General features: G+C 38.8%; 1 protein-coding gene across 11 annotated transcripts in view; it reads right to left on the reverse strand.

The window, feature by feature from the left end:
• Positions 1-21,077, reverse strand: part of LDB3 (LIM domain binding 3) — a 126,509-nt gene that overhangs the window by 80,537 nt on the left and 24,895 nt on the right. For all 11 annotated transcript variants that reach the window (XM_050305533.1, XM_050305537.1, XM_050305540.1 and 8 more), the window contains exon 3: positions 4,440-4,591. In XM_050305533.1, the coding sequence (XP_050161490.1) occupies positions 4,440-4,591 (152 nt within the window). The remainder of the gene's footprint in view (positions 1-4,439; positions 4,592-21,077) is intronic.

Raw genomic sequence — 21,077 nt, forward strand, 5'->3', positions numbered from 1 at the left:
AGAAACTGATACTCAAAAATGACTGAGAACTAAATTCCAGAAGGTCACAAAACGACTAAAAGAAAGGTAATGTCTTTTTCCACCATGATCCAGGCCATTCTAGAGCATGATCACAGCCTTCCATAGCATGGTCTAGAAGAACTAGCACCAGTGCCCCACTCAGTACACCTGGAGCAATGCCCATTTCTAAGGAGCAAGCTGAGCCTATATAATCTAATGTTTTAGAATACCAGTCTGGTTTGCCTGGATACTATTGTGCCTCATGGAGTTCTGCTGGGTGCACCGTGCCAAAGACATTCCATTCCTTCTCCCCTCACTCTTGGTCTCTTTTCTTCAGCAAAAAGGAATTCACTCCCAGATGTATTTTATCCTCTAAACTGAAGGAAGCAGAGCTAGTATGGAGGGTGCCATACATTCCCACACCACTGGAACACAGGTCTCTTTCTTCAGGCATGGTCCAAACATTGACACTTGCCTGTCTTCATCCATTAACTTCCCCACAGCAGCATGGAGAGGCACGTTGCAGGCTCTGCAGAAATAGGCAACCAGAGAATGCAGTGTTGCACTCAAGCCACTGACAAGTTCTGGCTGCCTGATCAAACCTCTGGCATAGCTGGTGAGACTTCCAGTCTAATTTTGTGGTTTCATGTGAAAACATAGCATGGGTCAAGTGATAAGAATAAATTTAACAGGGAGTTTAGGGAAGGAAGCTGTCAGAAAAAACTTAACATCCACAAATTCCTGAAGACATAATGGGATATCTACATGAGTGAAACATGGAGAACTCCATGCAGGCCAGCACTGAGCACTTAGCACTCATTGAAGAGCTATGTTAGTGTACCTTGAACAGTGCAGACTGATGGTACTTGAACTAAAACTAAGTTGGTACAGCCAGGGAAGTAGAGGCTCTTGTTTAGGCAGGCAAGTATGAATGGGCACTCTTAACACTTCCCTTCTTCTGCATTTGATGTCTTGCAATTTGATGTCCTGCACAAGTGCTGACACCATGTACAGACTTTCTTGACAGCCAAATAAAAAAATAAACAGTTCCCCACCCTGAAAAAACCCCACTAGGAACAGAATTGTGATAATAAAAGTGAGTAGCAGCAAACACTGCCTGAGCTGTCAGGTTACAAACAATGCTCATGAAACCTTCATGGCCAGGATCAATAAAAGGAAAGGCCATTGCTCTTGAGAGCCAAGAACCATTAGAAAAATAAAAAGCTTTCTATCTCAGAGCATTTATGTCTAGATTTCATGTTCCACTCTTTCTTCCCTGGATTAAGCAAACAAGTTCATTTCTACTTCCAGTGCTGCAACAGCAAAACCAAGCCACAGATTGCCTTGGGAAGGCCTTCCATAACCTTGAAGCACATTCTGTAGAGCCACGTGACTACTTCATGTAAATGTCCAACACCATCACAATTTAGGGCTTAAGCTTTCCTACCACAACAGTCAATTTCCTAATGTACATACATGCCTTTTCCATTTCAACGGATTTCCAACATTTGCAAATATTTATACAAATAAGATAAGTGAGCGTTTCCATCTCTGTGCTCTTTATGGTGACTTGTGTTGTTTTTCCACAGTAGTAGAACACTCCACTCCGGTTTCATCCTGCAAGCCACGTCTAAAAATGTCAAAGTGATCTCTCAGCACAGTCATTTTCCTGGTAGCCAAGTCCCAGGAGATTCTGCCTTTCTTCTGTTTTGTTCTTATTTGGTTGAAAGTTACTATCCCTTGTCACTACTGCCATATTTGTCACGTTAACTGTTATTCTTCTCACCAATACAGTATCTGTAATTTTTTTTTTTTTGGCTGAAAAAGGTATATTGCATTGTGAATTTTGGGAAGGTGACTAAATTGACATGATCTTCTTGTCCCTAAGTAAATTAACCCATTTGTGTCCAGGAAAAAAATTATTTTTCAAGATTATTTTAAGTTCCTGAATATTGTGGAGATGCCTTTTGTTCAAGTCTTTGGGACAGTGGATCTTTAACAGGGTTCCATGCATACATCAGTTGGCTGAGATCACATGCTGATAAGCTTTAGCTTGTATAAATACTGAACTGTGCAAAGCGAAAGCCAGCTTAATGCCTCTGAGCACAACTCTTTGAATGGCCCCTAATCATCTAAGAAAAAAACATTGTTAAAAAAAGACATTATTTTTCAGTTCTTGTCACTGCTTTTTCCCATATAACTCTAGTGAGGCTCAGTGGGCCACCAAGGTGAAGTAAGAGCTCACACCATAAAGCAGCTGAAGAGAAGATTCTGAATTGTATAAGTTCAGAGCAAAACCACGACCTGTGAAAGTTCTCCCTTGTTAAAAAAGCACATTTCTGACCTATTTGTGCTTACTAGTATTTTGTTTTACTTTACACCATTTTTCTTCTTTTCAAAATGGATTTTTAGCTCATCTACATCTATTATCTAGGCAAGCATATTTCAGTCTGTGGAGCACTCCATTACTGCTTTCTTTGGTTGGTCATTATCCATATAACTTGATTATCTGAATTCTATACTATTGTTTTGGAATGAAGAGACAGGGCAATGCTTAAGAAAATAGAAGAAACAATAAATAGAGCATTAAAGCAATTAATAATGCTACTTCCACTAGTTTTTGGGTTGGTTTGGTTTTTTTTAGTCACACTTTTGGAAGCACTTCTGTGTGGAAGGAGAGCTTTTGGTTTGCAGTTTTAAATGCCAGGCCAATAGAGGCAGACACTGGATCACTTTTCAGATCCACTATCGAGATAAAATAATTCCAAGTATGCAGCAACCCAAAAGACAATAAGAAACATTTTTCTCAATGTAAAAACACAAGGATCCAACAGAAAAGCAGACAGAAGTTCTAAAATAATAATCAGAAAGGATTTCCCTTATTTTCAAATAAAAAATAATCCAGAACAAAATAAATCTTAGTAAAAAAGTTATCTTGCATATATTCATAGTAACACTAGCAAGCATCAGAGTGGAGAAAAGAGAAGCTGGAGTTGGCCATAGAAATGAGAATTCAACTACATATGTTAAGATAGTGCCCCATCTTCCCTCAACAGCTCTGAAAGACTTTTCTTCTGGCTTCTGATATAATGCCCATTTCAGCACATTTAGGATTAGGCTCATGGTTTGTTTTGGCTTTCTTGGTTTCTCATTAATCTTCCCTAAGCACACGTGAGGCACACATGCACATCATATGAGGTACCAGAAATCATTCCATGCATCCTCCTTCCTCCCCTGCATTCACTGAAACAGGCAGACCACACTGAGGAAAATCTGAAACCTGGAACAACTGAAAATCTCAAGTGCTGTAATTTAAACTCTTTTTCAGAAAATACAGTTCTACATTTCCAGGAAATATATAAGTCTACCCCATGTTTTCACAAAAGCTAACATATTTGCTGCAGTTTTGTTAGCATCATTCTACATTTTGTACTGATTTTATACACTACCTGGAACACTGCCTTAAAGACAAACTTAGAAGTTAAAGCCATGAGGGAAATTCAGGCATACATTTTGCTTTAGAATATACTGCTCTGTCTCGGAAACCTTAGCTAAAGATCTTATTCCCTTAGGTATTAGTCTGTTTCTGATACTGGTTAGCCCTCCTGCACATTCATGGATGAGATTTTTTGGCATATTCTAACTTACACTTCCACATCACAAGATGCTTTCTGCACCAGTCTTTGCCTGCCCTATGTAAAAATGATCTTCTCCATAATGCAATAAAATTAGCAGCTACTTTGCCTTCTATAATTATGGAGCTTTAAATATTAATGCCTTTATTACAGAAATTCTCTGTACAAGGTTATCTGACTTGAGAACAAGTTTCCTTGGAAGCAACATTAACCAGGAAAAGTTAAAAGACCTATTATCTGCTTTCTTAATGGCAGGACAACTTTCATCACATCCCTATGAGAAAACCTGCCCTTGCCATGTTCTGCTGACTCCCTTTCCTGCACTTGGGCTACACCTTTCTTATTCTGCCAGATACAAAGTGGGCCCTTTCCAACTCACAGGTGCCAGAACATCAGCCCAAATTCTCAGCCTGCTGGGACTATTCTTCCTGTGAATGACAGGTTCCCCTCGTGCACCCATAACACTTATTTCACTGGTTGTTTCTAGAATGGTGGTTCATAAATGAACCAAACAAAACTGTGTTGTCCATATGGGAATAAACCAAAGACACTTTACTGCTGATGTTATTTAACAGAAGCTCGAGTGGATGTGGCATGACACCGGTATTCAGCAGGCTAAATTCCAACATAACATCCATCCAATTTCTACAGGAATCAGAGCAGATTTTGGCTTTCCATCTCGTATCTGTGTCATGAGCACTTCAAATAAATCTAACAGGCAGAGATAAAACACTTATAACTCTTAGTCACGAATTTCATAGGATGCCCTTAGGAATGCAAAGACTTTAACTTATATCAACATACTTTTGAAGAGTGAGGCTCAGGTTGTGGCTGGCTGATTTGATCTTGTTCTGGGCCTCGAGGTGGGTCATGCTGTCAGTGTTGACTCCATCAATGGCCACCACAAGGTCCCCCTGGTTCATCTGTGACTGTGCTGCCTTGCTGCCAGGGGTGATCTGTGCAGGAAAAGAAAAAAAAAGGTCTTATCAGGATAAGTTATTCTGTACACAGAACAGTTGGAGAACTCACCCTGAATTATAATACAGAATACATGCAGCAATAAATACACTAAGAGATACAACACTAGCTGTATCTACTATTGTATGGGTGAAACAACAGCATTTGTTTAAATTAAACAAATCAAAGTTAACTCACATTTCTGCAAAGGTTCAGGACAACATCTACTTGTCATTACATCAATTTTGAGAGGTTAAACCCAATATAGTGGTTCCCTTATTACCTATTATCTCTTCCTCAAGGGGATAATTATCACTATTTATATTATAGTAGTATATAGAGATGTTCCTCAGAAGCAGAAAACTAATGAACCACTATCTACTGCATGATTTTAGTTTATTTTTCCTCCTAAAAGCAATTTTTCCCAAATTAATTGATTTTATTGAGCAGACAGAAAATGAATGTGTGTGAGGGGCCTTGGGCATGCTTTGCTTCTTTTATAGCAAGCTTTATAGGATAACCTTACCTACATACAACTACAGCTCCATTACCAAGACAGATCACTGCATACCCAAGGTGATCTCATCAACCTGTTGGACCCGACACTCCAATGACAGTCTGGCACTGCCAGAAATAAAAAGCCACAATGCTTCAACTACAAATGCAGCTGCTGACACAACAGTTCAGAATTCTGGTCATTGACTATGGTAACACATTTTGTCAGCTCCAGGAACCTTGTGAACTGCATCTTCTCCAAATGGACCTCAGCCCCTGACCTCAGCTTTACACAGCTCTCTCAGCTTCCATATGGGTGACACCAACACAGCTACTTAGGAAACTCGACTCCGCTAGGGAACTCCAACCAAAACAGCAGAGCCTTCACACACCGTCAGCCAGACAAGGCTTAGTGAACACATCGGAGTTGTCCTCTGCTTTCAGCACTCAGTACTTGGAGCATATGGACATCAGCTATAGGTCTTTGCTCTTATTTTTAGAGACTCACTGTCTTACGTTCCTCGCTTCTAAGAAAGCCCGAGGATAATCTGAAGTACTACAACAAAGGCTGCATTCAAAAATTCTGTTCCTTCAGTGCAGAGGACATAAAAGAAAGATGTGTTTGATTATGAGCCAAAATTCCCCTGTGAATTCAGCCAGGCTGAAACTGTGAAGTTAAATTCTAAGGGAAACCAAAACCCAACAAAAATTCAAACACTTCTAAGTGTGAAGTGGAATTCCTTAACCTCCCTTCCCTAATATGACCTCAAAACACTTATATAAACATGTATGTACTAAAAATGAAAAACTCCTTCCAAAACAATTCCCTAGACTGCTCATTTATGCTCATCACTGGCAAAGAAAAATAAGCCAAAAAAGGTAAAAACCCAGCCCTTTCTTAACATCCTATTAAAGGTGCTCAGTACTGAGGCTGGCAGTCTAATTGACAGTGTAGCCTGACAATGGGAGCTGTCAATTTACTAGAACACAAGCTTTAGTATCAGCTAAAACACAGCACCCAGGTTGCTCATACATTACTTCTTAAAATAAAGATTATTTTCAAATTAGGCACTGTAAGGAACATCCTAGAACTGATCTGACTGGAAGAGACAAGTTTTTATACCTTTTCATTAGAGATAGAAGCAATAAGAGTTCTATGATATATTCTCATGCAAGCAGGGTTGATTGATAATGGCAGCACCATCCTCCAATGTATTTTTCTTGTGTTAAAACATCAAGGGGTGGGAGAAATATTTTGTGGCAGTTTCAAAGATGGAGTTTTATTCTGTAGTCTAAAACCCTCATAGAAAGAGATTAATAGAAACAAGAGATTCATGTTACAAGCATAGTTTTCCAAACCTATTATGCAAATATTAGCTTCTATGCATTTTATTGACTTGCATTGTGCCAAGTACACAGATCCAGAAGCCTATAAAGAATACAGATTATTTTCATGCCCACATGTACTTGTACCTGCTCAGTCCTCCAAATATGTCGAGAAACAGAATCTAAAATAAAATAAGAGGTCAGGAAAAGACAAAATGTGAACTAATGCCAAACTCATTTGTCTGAGTCAGTAAGACTTGAATTCATGGAGTAGGACACTTCAGTCTTTGTCAAATTATCCTTTTGCTCTATTAACAAGAGCTGTTTGCCAGTGAGGCTGCCATCAAGGCTTGAACCTGCCTGTTAGAGGTTTTTTAATAAATAATCACCACACATCACTTTCCTAAGACACTACCTTTTACTTCCTCATGAAACATGCAAGTTCTTGCCACAAAACGTTAACTGTGTGATGCTGGTGTTTCCAGTAGCCAGACAGCTGGTTCCAAATTCTGGGACACCCCTCCCACACACATACACACTTTCTCTCATCAGGAACAAAGACTGGTTTTTGTACATCAACCCAGTTAATTTAGAGGGAGTGGATGGTTATAACTACTGTCCTGATTTCACCTACTATAGTCGGATATTTTCTGCCTAACACTTCTGGAAAAAAACACTTAAGTGAAAAAATACATTCATCAGAAGAATCTCTCAAGCAAAAAGTCCTGAGTAACTTTGAATTTGTGATTTATATGAATTTATAATTATGGCCATTGCAACATCCCTTCTGAGGCAAAGAGCTTCAGGAGAACCATACTAGGTAAAACAAGGAAAAGATCTCAATCTTTTGGGCTTACTCAGTCAGTGTTCTTTAATTTGAAAAGGAAAAGAAAGAGATTTGCAGTCACCTCTTCAACTAAGAATAACGGTAGCAAATTCTGGGCTTAAATTCAGCTTATCCTCACTTCATAGACAGCAAGACTCACAGGTATAAAAGATGGTTCTAATTTATTGTATTGGTAATGCAGAAAAATGACAAGTATCAGGAAAGAATTACTTCTTCCCCAGCATTTTCACTGTCTAAAACCATGCTAGATTATTTGGTCCTGTAGACCTTCATATAGAAGGCATTAGTAAGGACGGGATGTGGAATCTGTATAAAACATTCAAAAACTGAAGCACAAAATTACATATTTTTGCTAGAAGCTGAGAGGCATCTCTGGGAGAATTTCAAGTGAAGCCACAGCATACATTTACAGCAGACATTGAGAACAGTCAGTAATTGTTGGGGACAAAATACCAGCGTACAGATGGAGATATAGGGCAGCCAGATATGAAGTGTCAAGGCACTTTCAAGACTATCTTGTTCCCATTTTTAAAGATCCAGCTGAAAGGAATGGAATGCAAAGTGTTTATCTTTTATCTGTTGGTATTTTCCTTTGAAAATTCATCTCTGATCTACTAAAAATTTACTAAATATAATCACAAACAGAGAAGAGCTCACCGAGTCTTTGTGAAATCTTTAGGGAATATTTTCTATTTAAAATATTTTTTGAAAATATTTTTGAAGAACAAATGTTAATTAACCCTTGGAATTAGAATGCAAATCTAGATCTGTCTATACAGCAAGTTCTAGTTGGCTCTCAGCCTCTCTTCTATGAACATAGGTAACAAACAGAGAGAAACATATTTCTGTCTAGGTAAAATATTCATTTTTTAATTTGACCACAATATTTTTTCTTAAAAGATCTAGACTACTTCAGAAAACCTTTGTAATGGTCTTAGCTCACTTGCTCTGGATTACAACAGAGCTATCAGTAGCTGGGTGCTGCAAATGCCTTTATTTAATGCTACACAGAGACGTTCAGAGATTCAAGGCACAGCCAGTTCTGTCAATTGATTTACAAAATCCAAGCCAAGGCACCACCAACAGATCTAATTTTAATAGTATTTCTTCAGTGCCTTGAGCCCATGCACTGACTTGATATTGAAAAGGGAAGCATCTTTCAGCCTCTCAGAAAAGCAGAGGAACATGCGCTGCTTCAGAGATGGGAATTTTCAGCCCTCACAAATTTCCTACAAGGCAGACATCTGACTTCCAATATCCCTGGCTTAAAGCAAGTGGGCAGGCTGGAAGTATCACATGTTACATTCACTGCACCGCAGAGAATTCTTACTACTCTCTGTTGTGAGCAGCTCTGTATTCTGGGTGAATATATAGTACCACAGTGACAGCTGTGCCCTAAAAAAGTACGTCTGCGCTGGGTTCAGAGTGAATGCTCCTTAGCCAGAGCTCTGGGAGGCAGTGTACAAAGTGCAGCTGCTGCACCACCTTGAGAACTGCACTTGTTCCCACCCAAGGCCTCTTACTCCACTCCAAGGGGGGAGAGATAGGGATCAGGCAGCATTTGAGTGGACAAGTGTTAAAATACTAACGAGAATGCTTGTATAAACAGATGGATGGACACAGCTTTCCTACCCCCAAGGAACTCCTAGTTTACAGGGCAGACAAAAATACATAGCAAGGCCTATACAACTGAGAAGGTGTTAATAAAGTAGCCTGCAGCATTAGCCAGGGCCTCTACTGGAACTTCAGCTATGCCTGACCTCAACCTCAAAACCAACAACTTCTCTTTTCTGCTTCTCATATAAGAACAATGTTTCAGAGAATCAAATATTCACTAGCACTAGAAATAGGCAATAGCGCAGGGAACAAACACCCTCTCCTCTTTAAGATTTCTGGAATAGAAGAAATTATTAAAAGAAAATGTTGCTTTCCATAATCAAAAATTCAGAGACAGGGCAAACTACCAGTGACCAGAGTCTATAATATACTCTTACAAGAAAAGGATTGGACAGAGATTAAGGGTCACTAGAAAATACAGTAGGTTTCCTTTATAGAGAAAACAACATTTAAATCTCTCTCCATTATATTTATGCAAGCGGTTTTTTGCATAGATGCTTCCAACAAATCTTCACAGTCTGTCTAAGCCCTGAGGCTCTCAGTGCCTGGGAGTGGCTGCAGAACTTCCTCACTTTAAGCATGGGAGTATGACCTGCTGAAAGGAGAGACCTGGTTTGAAACTTCACTGCAGAAAAGTTGCTGAATGTCCACATGAATCCAAGTAGTTATCTCTGGGCTGAAGACATCAGTTCCTCTCCTACTGTGAATAAGTCAATTGAGGAATTTTATATTATTGTTTCTTAAATGAGTCACTTTCCATCTCTGTCCCCACAATAAATGTGTAACAGCTTCAAAGGGAAAATCATGGGTTTTCTTAGAAAACATAAGTCAATTATGGACTAGAAAAAACAGCAAAGAAAAATTAATAAAACCCACTGGGGTAAGTCACCAGGCAGAAATTAACCATTTAATTCAACACATTGTCAGAATGCATAAAACAGAATCAAGGAAAGAAACAGCCTAGATAATCTACACCATAAAGCAAACATCCCACTATCTTCGATCATGGGGTTTATAGCTTTCTGTGTCAGATGGGAGACTCAGTAAGTACGATTAAATGTAGACAGGACTGTAGGAAACCCAAAACTAAACTCCTTGAACGTACCACTAACCAAACCTAAAGAAAATTCCCTTTCTGCAGCTGCCATTTGCCTGAACAATGATGTCTCATTGTTCTAAATTCACTATTGGGATTTACTGGCTTTTTTTTTTTTTGTTCTGTTTTTTGTTTGTTTGTTTTAAGGAGACAACAAAACCTGCCTTAAATGAACACTCATGGCATCTGCAAACCATGCCACTGACACCTTGAAGAGCTTCCATTTATACTAAACAGAGCTGAGCTGGCAAGCTGCAAAGACACTCTGAAGTGGCCTCTCAGGCTCTGCTTCATCTGTAGCTAGGAAGGGAGATTACAATACATGTGAGAACACCCAAAATAGCTCTAATCTACCTCTCTTGGGTACCAGGAGCCACAGAGGCACAGTAGCGCAGAGATTTTGTGGGATGGCCGGTCAAGCACTCAGGATTCAGGACACCCTGTGCTGAAATCCATACTCCAGCACTCCAGCTATCTGGCTTACCTCAGCCTCGGGTGTGCCAGGCCACACTGGAATGATACTGCCTTGATTAACACCACAAATTTTCCCTCCACATAGTACCCTCACAACACTGCTTTTCATGCACAATGCATAGGCTCTTCAAGGAAGCAGACAGATAGCCCTTCCTGCCAAGCTAATGAGACCCAAGTGATGAAAATAAGCCAAAGTAAAAGATTTTCAGCTGGGAAATGAAAGGAAGCATATAGGCAATGCTTAGGGGATTGCCCTAGGCAAGGCTTTGGGGGATTTTTTGAAAGTCAGTATGAATACTCCTGTTCCTAGTTGGAAGATCATTTCACTTCATTCCCTGCCCCACCTCCACATTATCTGATTGAAAAAAATTCAATCCTTTGTTAAAAAAAAAAAAAAAGAAAATATTGTGTACTCTGCAGATTAGCTTGTTAGAAGCATGAGTACTCTATGTACACCAGCTCTACAGACGATAGTAAAAGTGTGGATGTGGCTTTTTAATAGGATGTGTTGGCGTTACTAGAAGGTTAAGCAGCTCTTTAAATCTTGCATGGTATGACTAATAGTAATATCTCTTCTCCCAATCTTTACCTAAATATAGCTGTTAGATCTATTCAGTCTGTTCTCAGTTAGCATCACGTACTGTGCCAAGGTAGTGTGTGCTGTGCATCTCCCAGAAATTAAATGGAAGCAGAGAGGTGAGTCACATGATAATAAATGTGGATATTTTTGTTACGACAACAGGTTTTAAGGAACAAGTGACAAAGTTCTTATTTGGTATCTATGAGTTTATTAACCTGAATGCAAATCAAAACTGAGAATAAAAGGGAGGCACTGATCCTTAGTTTTCTGGCAGACCCCATGTGTGTGAGTTCTGTCAGCTCCCACAGGACAAACCCCTGCAGCAAACAGACACTCAGCTTCCAAGTGTTTGCAGGATCACAACTGCCAAGTTTCTTCAAAAGTTCCCAAAGGTTCCCCATCCTCTTCTCTGTTTCTCTGTTTCAAATCTAAATTCATTGCAAGGAAGCTGTATAAGTTGGGATGTTTCTTTGTTTCAGACAGGCATATCTCAGTTAGCAATATTGCTTTTTACATTTTCACAGGTATCATCTTCTAGAATCCTACATTCTCTGCAGTTTTTTGACCTGCTCACAGACACACAATTTGTCTTGTCTCCCCCTACAAGCATTAGCAATAAACTGAGGGGTTTATGTCTTTTGCCATTGGCCACTATGGTAAGATTTTATCTTTTCAAGTTCATTCTGCTTAATGCATCTCATGGTATGCAACTAAGACCACGATGCTTTATAACTTTGAAGGGCTTTTGATTGGTTCAGCAACAATAAGGCCTGACTGAAAGGACATTTGAGACAATACTGAGAGTTTTAGTTTGGCAGTTAGTAGCCTGCAGCCACTTCTGATATTAAGCAACTTAAAATAGCTTTGACTTTAAGTCTTGAGGTTCCAGCACAGATCTGACTGATATATAAGTGATTCCTCTGCTCCTGCGTGTTTGTAAAGTAGGGTACTTATTACACTGATGGAGGCTTACATTTAACTGTTCTTTAAATGTGCATTTGTTTGAGTTATTTTCGTTTCTGGCCACCAGAATACAAAGGAGTAATTCTTCCTCTGATCACTAAAATATGAACTGCCATTTTGACACAGCAAATAGCGATCCTGCCTCTAAACCAGAAGTACTTAGCACTCAACTCTGTGCTCTGCCTACAGATGGTAGAACAGTATAGTACACACAGAAAGGCATCTGTGTGAAAGAAGATGAAATGTAGCACACATCTACAGTGACAGAGATGTTGAACCAGAACTAAATTTGCAGTAACTGCACTTAGTATAGTGCCATTACTTTTGCATCTAAGGTTTTAGGAGGCTGTCTTGCCCAATGTGAATCTGGTCCAGCTGGAGGGCCCAGCATTAACCAGTCAGCATAAATCAGCAATCACTCATTACACACTCGCTTTATCCACAAGAATAACTGTTCTGTACCTATGGCATTCATCCATGCTCTGTGAGAGAATAAACAAAAGCACAGGCTTCAAACTTCAGAGAGTGAAGAATTCTTTTCGAGATCAAAGTTAATAAAAAAGAATAGAAGGAAAGTTCCTCCAAGAAAGTGCAAAGCCTATTTGTTCTGTAATATGCTGTGTCACATTTAGTGCATAACATGACATTCTGCCAGGTATCCCAGCAGGAACCTTGGAAATTTAAAGATGGAGCAAGTAAAATACAATCTTGATGCATGTACCAAGTACATGCTGGATGTTTCAGGAAACTGGAGAAGTTAGAGAGATTGAGGATGGTTCTTTAACCTGTTAAAATGTAACTTTGTTTTCCTAGCTTTTCATTTGAACACTGAGAGGCCACTTCCCTTAGGAAGCCACAGGAGCCACATTTGTTTAAGAGGAAGTAACCTGATCATATTCATATAATCTCAAATCTAAAAGGGAAATCCTGTTATGTTGAAAATTGTTATGTTGAAACAGCACAATCCAAATTTTAAAAAAGTAAGGATCTTGTTTTTCTAAATTCTTTAAAAAGGAAAGCATCCTTGAGGAGGGTTCAGAGGACTGGGCTTTATTGATAGTATGAGGCTGCCAGTGCTGGGTTTGAGGTGTTTTATCCCATTACAATAGTGAGTACAGCAATCTTCAAAGGTTTCCCACTGAAAGCTTGCAGAGTATAACAACACACACATACACATGATTTTACTTGATAAAGCACAAGCCAGTGACATATATGGTTTTACTAAGTATGCCTCTAATGAATTTGACATTGATTACCTTTATAATCCTGTATTGCATAAATGTAGTATCTTCCTACACCTCAGTGGCTTCAGGGCACATGGCAGTATTAAGCTGACAAGTTTTCAAACTGTGGTTTTCTGCAGTTTTGTTGCAAATACTAGAGTATTTTCCATAAGTCTACAATAACAAACTTTTTTATGAGTTTAGAATGGCTTTCTGTTTACAGACAAAATAAAATAATATAAATGAAATGTTGTAGGACACTAGTATTGTCTGTAGCTAAAGGCTATTTCAGACTAAAAAAAAAAAAAGTCAGAGTACTAAGATGGAAAACATGTCATTTATTGAGAAAGATAATTTTTTGGTTCAACTCCTAATGCTTGTTTAATTTCTGGCCCAAAAGAAGTCAGATCAGATGGGTGCATTGTACACACAAGTAACCTGGACTGACAGTCTTCTTTCCTCACAGAGTACTGCTTCATCAGCTCCCCTTCCCAACCTGCACTATTTCCCAGGGAGAATCTGAAGTAAAAATCTTTTGCAAAAAAATTACTCAAAAGACAAAGAAAATTTATGGCAAGTCTTCATCAAACATCACTGTATACAAGCCAACACATCCTGAAAGGTACAGCTGAAAATACTGCTAAGTTAAGAAAATACAACATCAAGAAGGGTGTACTGAAATAAGGTTTTAACAAGAATGTCCTACAAATCTGAGAAGCCATAAGCAGATTTAGAAGGTTTTTTAAAAAGAGCTTTAAGAAATTAAAGACCTCAGCAACCTACGGTAAATGGCTCTTCATTTAAAATGAAGATCCAAACAATGCCACTCCTCTTCACAGCACCATGGCTTCTATTTTTATGACCATGGGGCTGAAACAATCCAAAAATTCCCAACAACTACAAGGAAAGCTGCTCTTGGGGAATTCTCATTCCAGAGAAAGGCAGGAGTCTGTCATCTTGTGATTCCTAATTCGGCAGAGTGTATAGTTTGAGCAGCCTCAATTACCTTTGGACAAGCTAGTGGGGGTTTCACTTTTATGTTTTACAATTTTGATTCTGATTACATATTTTGAATTCCCCGAGGAGTTACCCAGCACAGGTGTGTGTGGAGGGGGATTTCAATGTGCAAAGATTATGATCGGTAACTGGCACTAAGGTATGAAGGCAGGAAGAGAATCAGTATTTCCTACCCAGCTGACATGGTACTGTGGACTCCCTTTCACCTTCTGTGCTGCTCACCCTGGAGATCAGCAGGTGAGGGCTAGAAAGCTTTCAGTTGCATGGGGAGTGCTAAGATGTATCCCATCCTAATGCATTCTTCAACTTTATTTTGTACTACATTTCAGAGGCTTCAGTCAAAACCCTCCACTGTTTGAATTACAGAGAGGCACCCGTCAATTGTGAACGAACACCTTCTACCAAACCCAAAGGCCCCTGCAAAACACAGCCCGCAGATCTGCCTGTGATACTGATATTGCTGGTTGGGGATACTTTCACCTTTTATCTTGGGGAGCAATGTTTCTGCCAATGCCTTTTTGGGTACTCTGCTTCATTCCTTATCTAGAATTGGTGTTCACCATTTACTAGGTGTAAGCAGCACCAAGATAAGGCAGGATTTTTGTTCCAGAGCATGCAGGTTTTAATGGAGTGTTTCAGGTGGGGCCTTGAAGTCTGCTGTCTACATGTACTCCTCCAACTCTCAGTCCTCCATACATTCCTGTTTCTTTCAAGTGATTAACTATACATGGAAATAACAGCAAATGAAAGATTTCTACCAGTCTGGCAGCATGATCAGTGGTTTAAGAACTTTTTAAGAACTTAGTGTGGATTTTCCAAAATGGCTTAGACATTTGTATCTAATAAACATTCTCAGGCAACAAAGGTTAGGTGCATAAATTGTGTGAAAATCATAATTAGCTGGCTTTTTATACTTAGCTAGGCTTTATAGAGCTGAATATGGTCCTGATTCTTAGTTTAAGATACTCATTCATCCTCAATTCAGAGCTGCTCCTTATGGATCATCAGGCTGTGCAATTTATGAGGAAGTAACAGGATTATTCTGCAGGAAGTGCTTCACTTCCATTTCAAAGCTGTACTTTTATCTTTTATTTCTCAGTGGTAACTGCAGACATTTTCCTCTGCACTGCAAGTAGAGGCTGTGATGAGCTACACACCTAGTCACATTTTGTTTCTAAACTCTGCATGTCCAAATTAGGAATTTTCCTCTCCTGATCCAGGGTAAATATGCTAATTATGATAATCTGGTTGCATATTTTGTTAAGGAATAAATGTTCACAGGGCATCTATTTAAGTCCTTGGAAGGAATGCAATCAAGTTCAGAATTTGCCTTAGCAGTGTTTTCCTTGGCTGCCTTAGACACTAACTTCTGCAATGGAGCATGTCAAAATAATTGGTTTGGGAGGGGCAGCAGGAAAGTTGTTGTTTGACCAAGAAAGAATTTCAGAAGGTCTAAGGTGGTCTGTCTTTCTGTGTCCAGTTTGTATTTTTCCCTTCATCTGGCACCAAATGAATTGCTAAACAATGGATTGTATAGACGAGAAAATATGACAGTTACTTTAATAAGGATTCCTGCTGCTGCTGCAACAGTTATTTGCCTGATACAAATGAGGAATGAAAGGAACACAGAAAAAAAAGTTAACCCTCCACTTTGATCTCAAATGAGGACTTAGTTAAACTGCAGGACAATGAGCTTCATCACTGTATTTTGTCATCAAGTAAGCATCTGAATGGCTAAATTAAAGTGACATTTTGGACTGCATAAAGAAAAAAATGTCTTTAAAGAAGATGGATGTATTCCCTAATACCGGCATGCAAATCTCAGATTCAGCCAGAATTATGACTGATGGAATTAGGAAAGTTCTCTGTTCTAGGCAGTTATATTTACAGTGGCATTTTTCAGAGCTGTGCACCCACGTGCAAACAAAATTTGTGGGCGTTTTGGAATTTTAATATGTTGTCAAAGCTTGATCTTGGCCAAGTTGCTCTAAAGCCTCTTCAATCAGGAGATTACAAAGTGGATGACTGGCTCCCACCCTCCCTAGCTTTATTTTTCATCTGTTGATCTGTTTCCTTCTTCTTACATCCTTTCTCCTCTCACAGCATCTTGTTCAGTAACATTGCTTAGTCTCATTAATCATCTTTGCAGAGAAAATATTTAAAGCTGTCAGTGATGGAACTTTGATGTGATGAACATCAACACTGTAACAACTGCAATGGCAGCAGAAAACATTTTGCAAAGTGAATATGCACCTATTTAACAAGTGGGAGGCTTTTACTTCAGATACCGGGAAGAGGAAATAAATAAAAATTAAGAATGCTTGGACTATTATTTGGCAGCTGGAGAGATTCCTGGGGCAGAAAGAAGTGCCAAATGGAGCTGTATTAGTAGTCTCTCTTTATCCTAGGATGGGTCTTCTATTTATAGAATTATGCAGCCCTTGAAGAGGCTATAAGATTGCACATGTATATGATATGGGAGCAGCATATGCATTTTACATGAAACTGTCTAATAAAATCCAAAGATGCTCCCAAAATTTTACTAGACCTATTTTAAATAGTACCACATATTATGTCCATCTGGTTTTCTCAGCTGGTGACAGGCATTTTCTTCTGAATGGCCTTCCCCTCTGCCTTTTTGTCAGGATTGAAAGAAATTCACCCTCTACCTTCTGCTTCCATTTCCTGTGATTCTCCTACATAAAATACTAAGAAAAAGCTCCTTAATAAGTCCAGATCATACCAATGAGTCTTCTGGGTCATATCCAGTGCAGTATACATTCAAGTAAAAGTAATTTCTATTCCCCACAGTGACATTAACCTCCTATTTTATATCTAGAAAGCAATTATTTCATAATGATGCTATTCTTCAAGAGCTATCCAAAGTAAGACCTAGAAGAATACTCCTATTATTCAGTCTTAACATTGAGTCACTACTGGAAATAGCATTTTACCAGCAAAATTTTATTATCAAATTGGAGACACTCACAAGGCTGCAGAGGAAAATGCTAAGCATAAACTGCAGCATCAACCACACAGAGAAAATGTAAAAGTAAGCCTAGATTAATCTAGCTATCTGTCTTATCTGATGAAGGGACACACCAGAGATCTGAGGAAGTTCTCTGGTTTTAAACAGTGAGGCATCAAAGCCTCTTCCACATATGGCCAGTGCTGAGAATAACGTGGCTTAGACCGTCCCTGTCTCTGTACTTCAGGGTAATATAAGCATTACAAATAAAGAACCAGCATGTTTCACAGTGACAAGCAAGACATCAGGCAATATTTTGGGCAAATGACACAGAAGACTGTTATAAATAAATCATACAGGCATTAAAATGAGTTCCTAATAAAAATTCGAATAGAAAAGAAAAAGTGCAACACAAAGAAGAAGAGAAAACTTCTTTTACAAGTTTCTGGCTGTGTCAGAGAAGAACAAGACACTCTCTACTTCAAAACATTTAAAATCATCTCATCTGCTGCTCTGTGTGAATACCAAAGAAAAACAGGATTGCCATGAAAGCATGCATTTCAAGCTCCATGCTACACTGCCCTTCAGTCTAGGCAGTAATTCTGGCATCTGTTTCAGCCTCTGTAAGAGATTTGCAGTGATGGTGCAGAGGTAAAAGCTCCACAGACAATAAGGTGTTGGTCACGTCTATGTGGAGGCCCCTTATCCTTCTTTATCATGCATGACCCTGTAAGAATGTGCAGTGCAATCATCCAGAGGAAAAAAAGCACTAGGCTTTCAGGGTAAGCTTTTGCTGGCTGCAACTCAGATATGACACGAAGTCATGCCCATCTTATGTAAAAACTGATAAGAAGGCTGCGTGCTGTTTATGGTATATCAGCGTGGAATTAGAGAGTCTTGTGCTTGTGTTAGTGGGGACACTGATAACCAACTCTCGGGAAAAAAAACAAACAAACAAAAAGAAAGAAAAAGAATGGAGAACTGAAAGTTTGGGTATCAAAAGTGGTTACATCTTACTGAAGAAGGAAGGGCAAAGAACTGAACCACTTTAGGATTAACAGCTTTTGAAACATTACAAGTACCTTCCCCAAGTGAGGTGTGAATCGAGCTGTTTGGAAAGTTCATGACTCAAGGAGTCTCATGCAGAAAATTAATTCCATTGTGCATATTCTTCCTGTGACCCCAGCCTATTTGCTCTGGAGAATCAGAGAGCTTCTCTCTCTTGGGATTTTTTTCTATCCTGCCAACAAATTAGAAATAAAGCTTTTGCACAGCAAAAATGTTATGGTTCCAATTTCCCACTACTTTGCACAAATTTATTCTCTTCAGTGCAAATGCAAGTATTTCAGTTTCTCTTTTAACTGCTTTGCACTACAAATGCCCTCATAGCTGCCTGGCAGTGGTAAATCAGAATTTTCATTTTTCACCTCAGGCAAAATGTAAATGATTTCTTCTCAAATAACATTTGGAAAATATACCTTTAATTTACAATAAGGTCCTAAAAGCTCTTTTATTCCCTCTACAGTTTTATGAGTATGGAAGTAAAACTGAGGAAAGCAGGCAGCCTGGTGCTCCTGTCCCCATTTCCTTCTGTCCTGAAGAGCAACCTCCATGCTCTTCTTATCAAAGGTAACTTGTAAGTCCATGTCACCCTTACATTTGGAAGCCCCTCTCTATGACTATGGCTGGGGCCATAGCAAACACTTCACAAAAGAGCTGTCATGTGTAACCTGCCATCTTACAAAATCAGCATTTAGGAGAGACTGGATTTCAGAGTTGTACACATCTCAATGGGAAGAAAGGATGACTACGGAAACTTCTGAGGTAAACATGAGTCAATACTAAGAAAGTAATTTTTTCCCTCTTAAAACATCTTTTGTTTCTCTTTCTAGCTTTGTGTAACGGATATAACAATCAGCTGGGAAACATCATCCATGTGTAGATAGTGCACACTCTCAAATCCAGTCATAATACGTTAATACACCAAAGAGTTTGAGGGATCTGTATGTTTTTGCATAAGCTGTAGACAGAGTATTTATCAGTCCATGGCACAGCTATTTCCATAGTGGACAGCAATATTACAATTTACCATTTTGTTAACCCATCATTTGAACTATGTTGATATTGTTAGTAAAGGAAAAAAAGTTTAATCTATTTTTAACATATACTTGTAACTGGAGCTATGATAGTATTTTCAGTATTTAGTAATACAGATTGATGTTGCTAAAGCCTGGTTTAAGAGTATTCAGTGCAACAGCCCTTGCCAATATATTTACTGTCTTAAGTATGTTTTTAAAAGTGGACTTTATTTGTAACAGAAATTGTTTTGCCTTGTTAAAAATGAAAGTACTCCTCTAGGAGGCCTGTACTTTTATACATGGCCCTGTTCATGGAAGGCACTAATCCATATTATTACAAGTACTAAATGCCAATTAATTCTCCCTTACGAGTTATGATAAATGATTATTTTAGGGTGGAGCTATACATTTTCCAAAGGGTCTTTATCACAGCTATGTTGACAGGACTGTAAGTATGGTGGTATGCTTAGTACTACCCTAAAGCAGCTGAAGTATGTGCCACAGCAGGTGCCACAAGTAGAACATAGATTGGCTTTGACATTAGAACGTAGGGTATAGAATGAGTGCAGGATTGTCTGATGGATTTAAAAAGAGCATATGTTGTGAATGGTTTGGAAAAATGGAGCCTCCAGGGTACAGCATTAGCGTCAACGCTGACTAAGTTTGAAGAAATCCTGCCTTGTGATGGCAACAGTTCTTTGTACTTCGTGATCATCAGGGTATCTGTCATTAAAGAAACATTTTGACACCTCCAAGGGAAAAGCTCACTGAAGTGTAACCCTTTGGGGAAAGTAAGACCAAACTACTAAAACATGCTGTTTGAGCTTTAAGGGATACATTTCTACCAAAGAACTGTAAAAATTATACTTGCATCTGTTTTATAAAAGGTAAACATAGTTTACATTTGTTTCACATTCTTGGCAATGTCCTCTTTGAAAAAATTAAATCTTAAATGTTTGTGCCAACTCCCAGAGTCACAGGATGTCGGTAACCAGTGTACTCCTAGTCCTTCAGGCACAAAGTGGCACAGAATGTGACAGCTTTTACCAATCATAGGATCTCTCTGCATCTATTACTTCTTGTCCCCAACCCAGACTGTCCAACCCACTCTAACAAAGCAGCTTCTAGTAGTTTTGGCCTTTGCAATGTCATTCTATAAAGATGTAGCTTATTCCTTTACTAATTGATCCATCTGCAAAATCAATTTTTGCTTTCTGTATGAATTAAGGTCACAAATAACTTGCAAAAATGAAATGAAATATCTAACCAGTCTGCTTGTTGATCAGTTTATGGACTTGAGGTGGGCCAAAACTGTAGCCAAAATTAAAGGTCTGTAAAAATAATGGAATCATCCTAAATGCCACTAGGAAAGCAGCCTAAGCAGTGTCTGCCTTTTCTAGATTAGCCCTAAAATATTTACACACCCAGAAAACCTCAACCTCATCTTTAATTAAAACTATAGAGCTGCATTCTCTGATATTAGAAAAAGTACTGCATTATATGGTGGTCAGTCTCCCTAATGAAGTTAAGCTGGTTTATACCAGCAAAAACATTATTCTTATGTTAGTAAGTGTAGAATTTCTCTTATGGGAGAAATATTAATGTTATATTAAATGGTGTTTTTTTCCAAGCTCCTTTTATACACAAGTGATTGAGAACAGCAGTATTACCCTTCAACTCATAAGGCTCTCTTGACAAATATATTTCCCCTGTAACTTCATAGAACTAGTGGAATTATACCAGGAATAAATCTGTTCCAGTATCTTCAGTTACTCTATTTGGAAACTAGTCATTTGCCTGA

Source organism: Myiozetetes cayanensis, unplaced genomic scaffold (assembly GCF_022539395.1).
Source record: "Myiozetetes cayanensis isolate MyiCay16 unplaced genomic scaffold, myiCay2020 scf10, whole genome shotgun sequence".
Taxonomy (NCBI): Eukaryota; Metazoa; Chordata; class Aves; order Passeriformes; family Tyrannidae; genus Myiozetetes; species Myiozetetes cayanensis.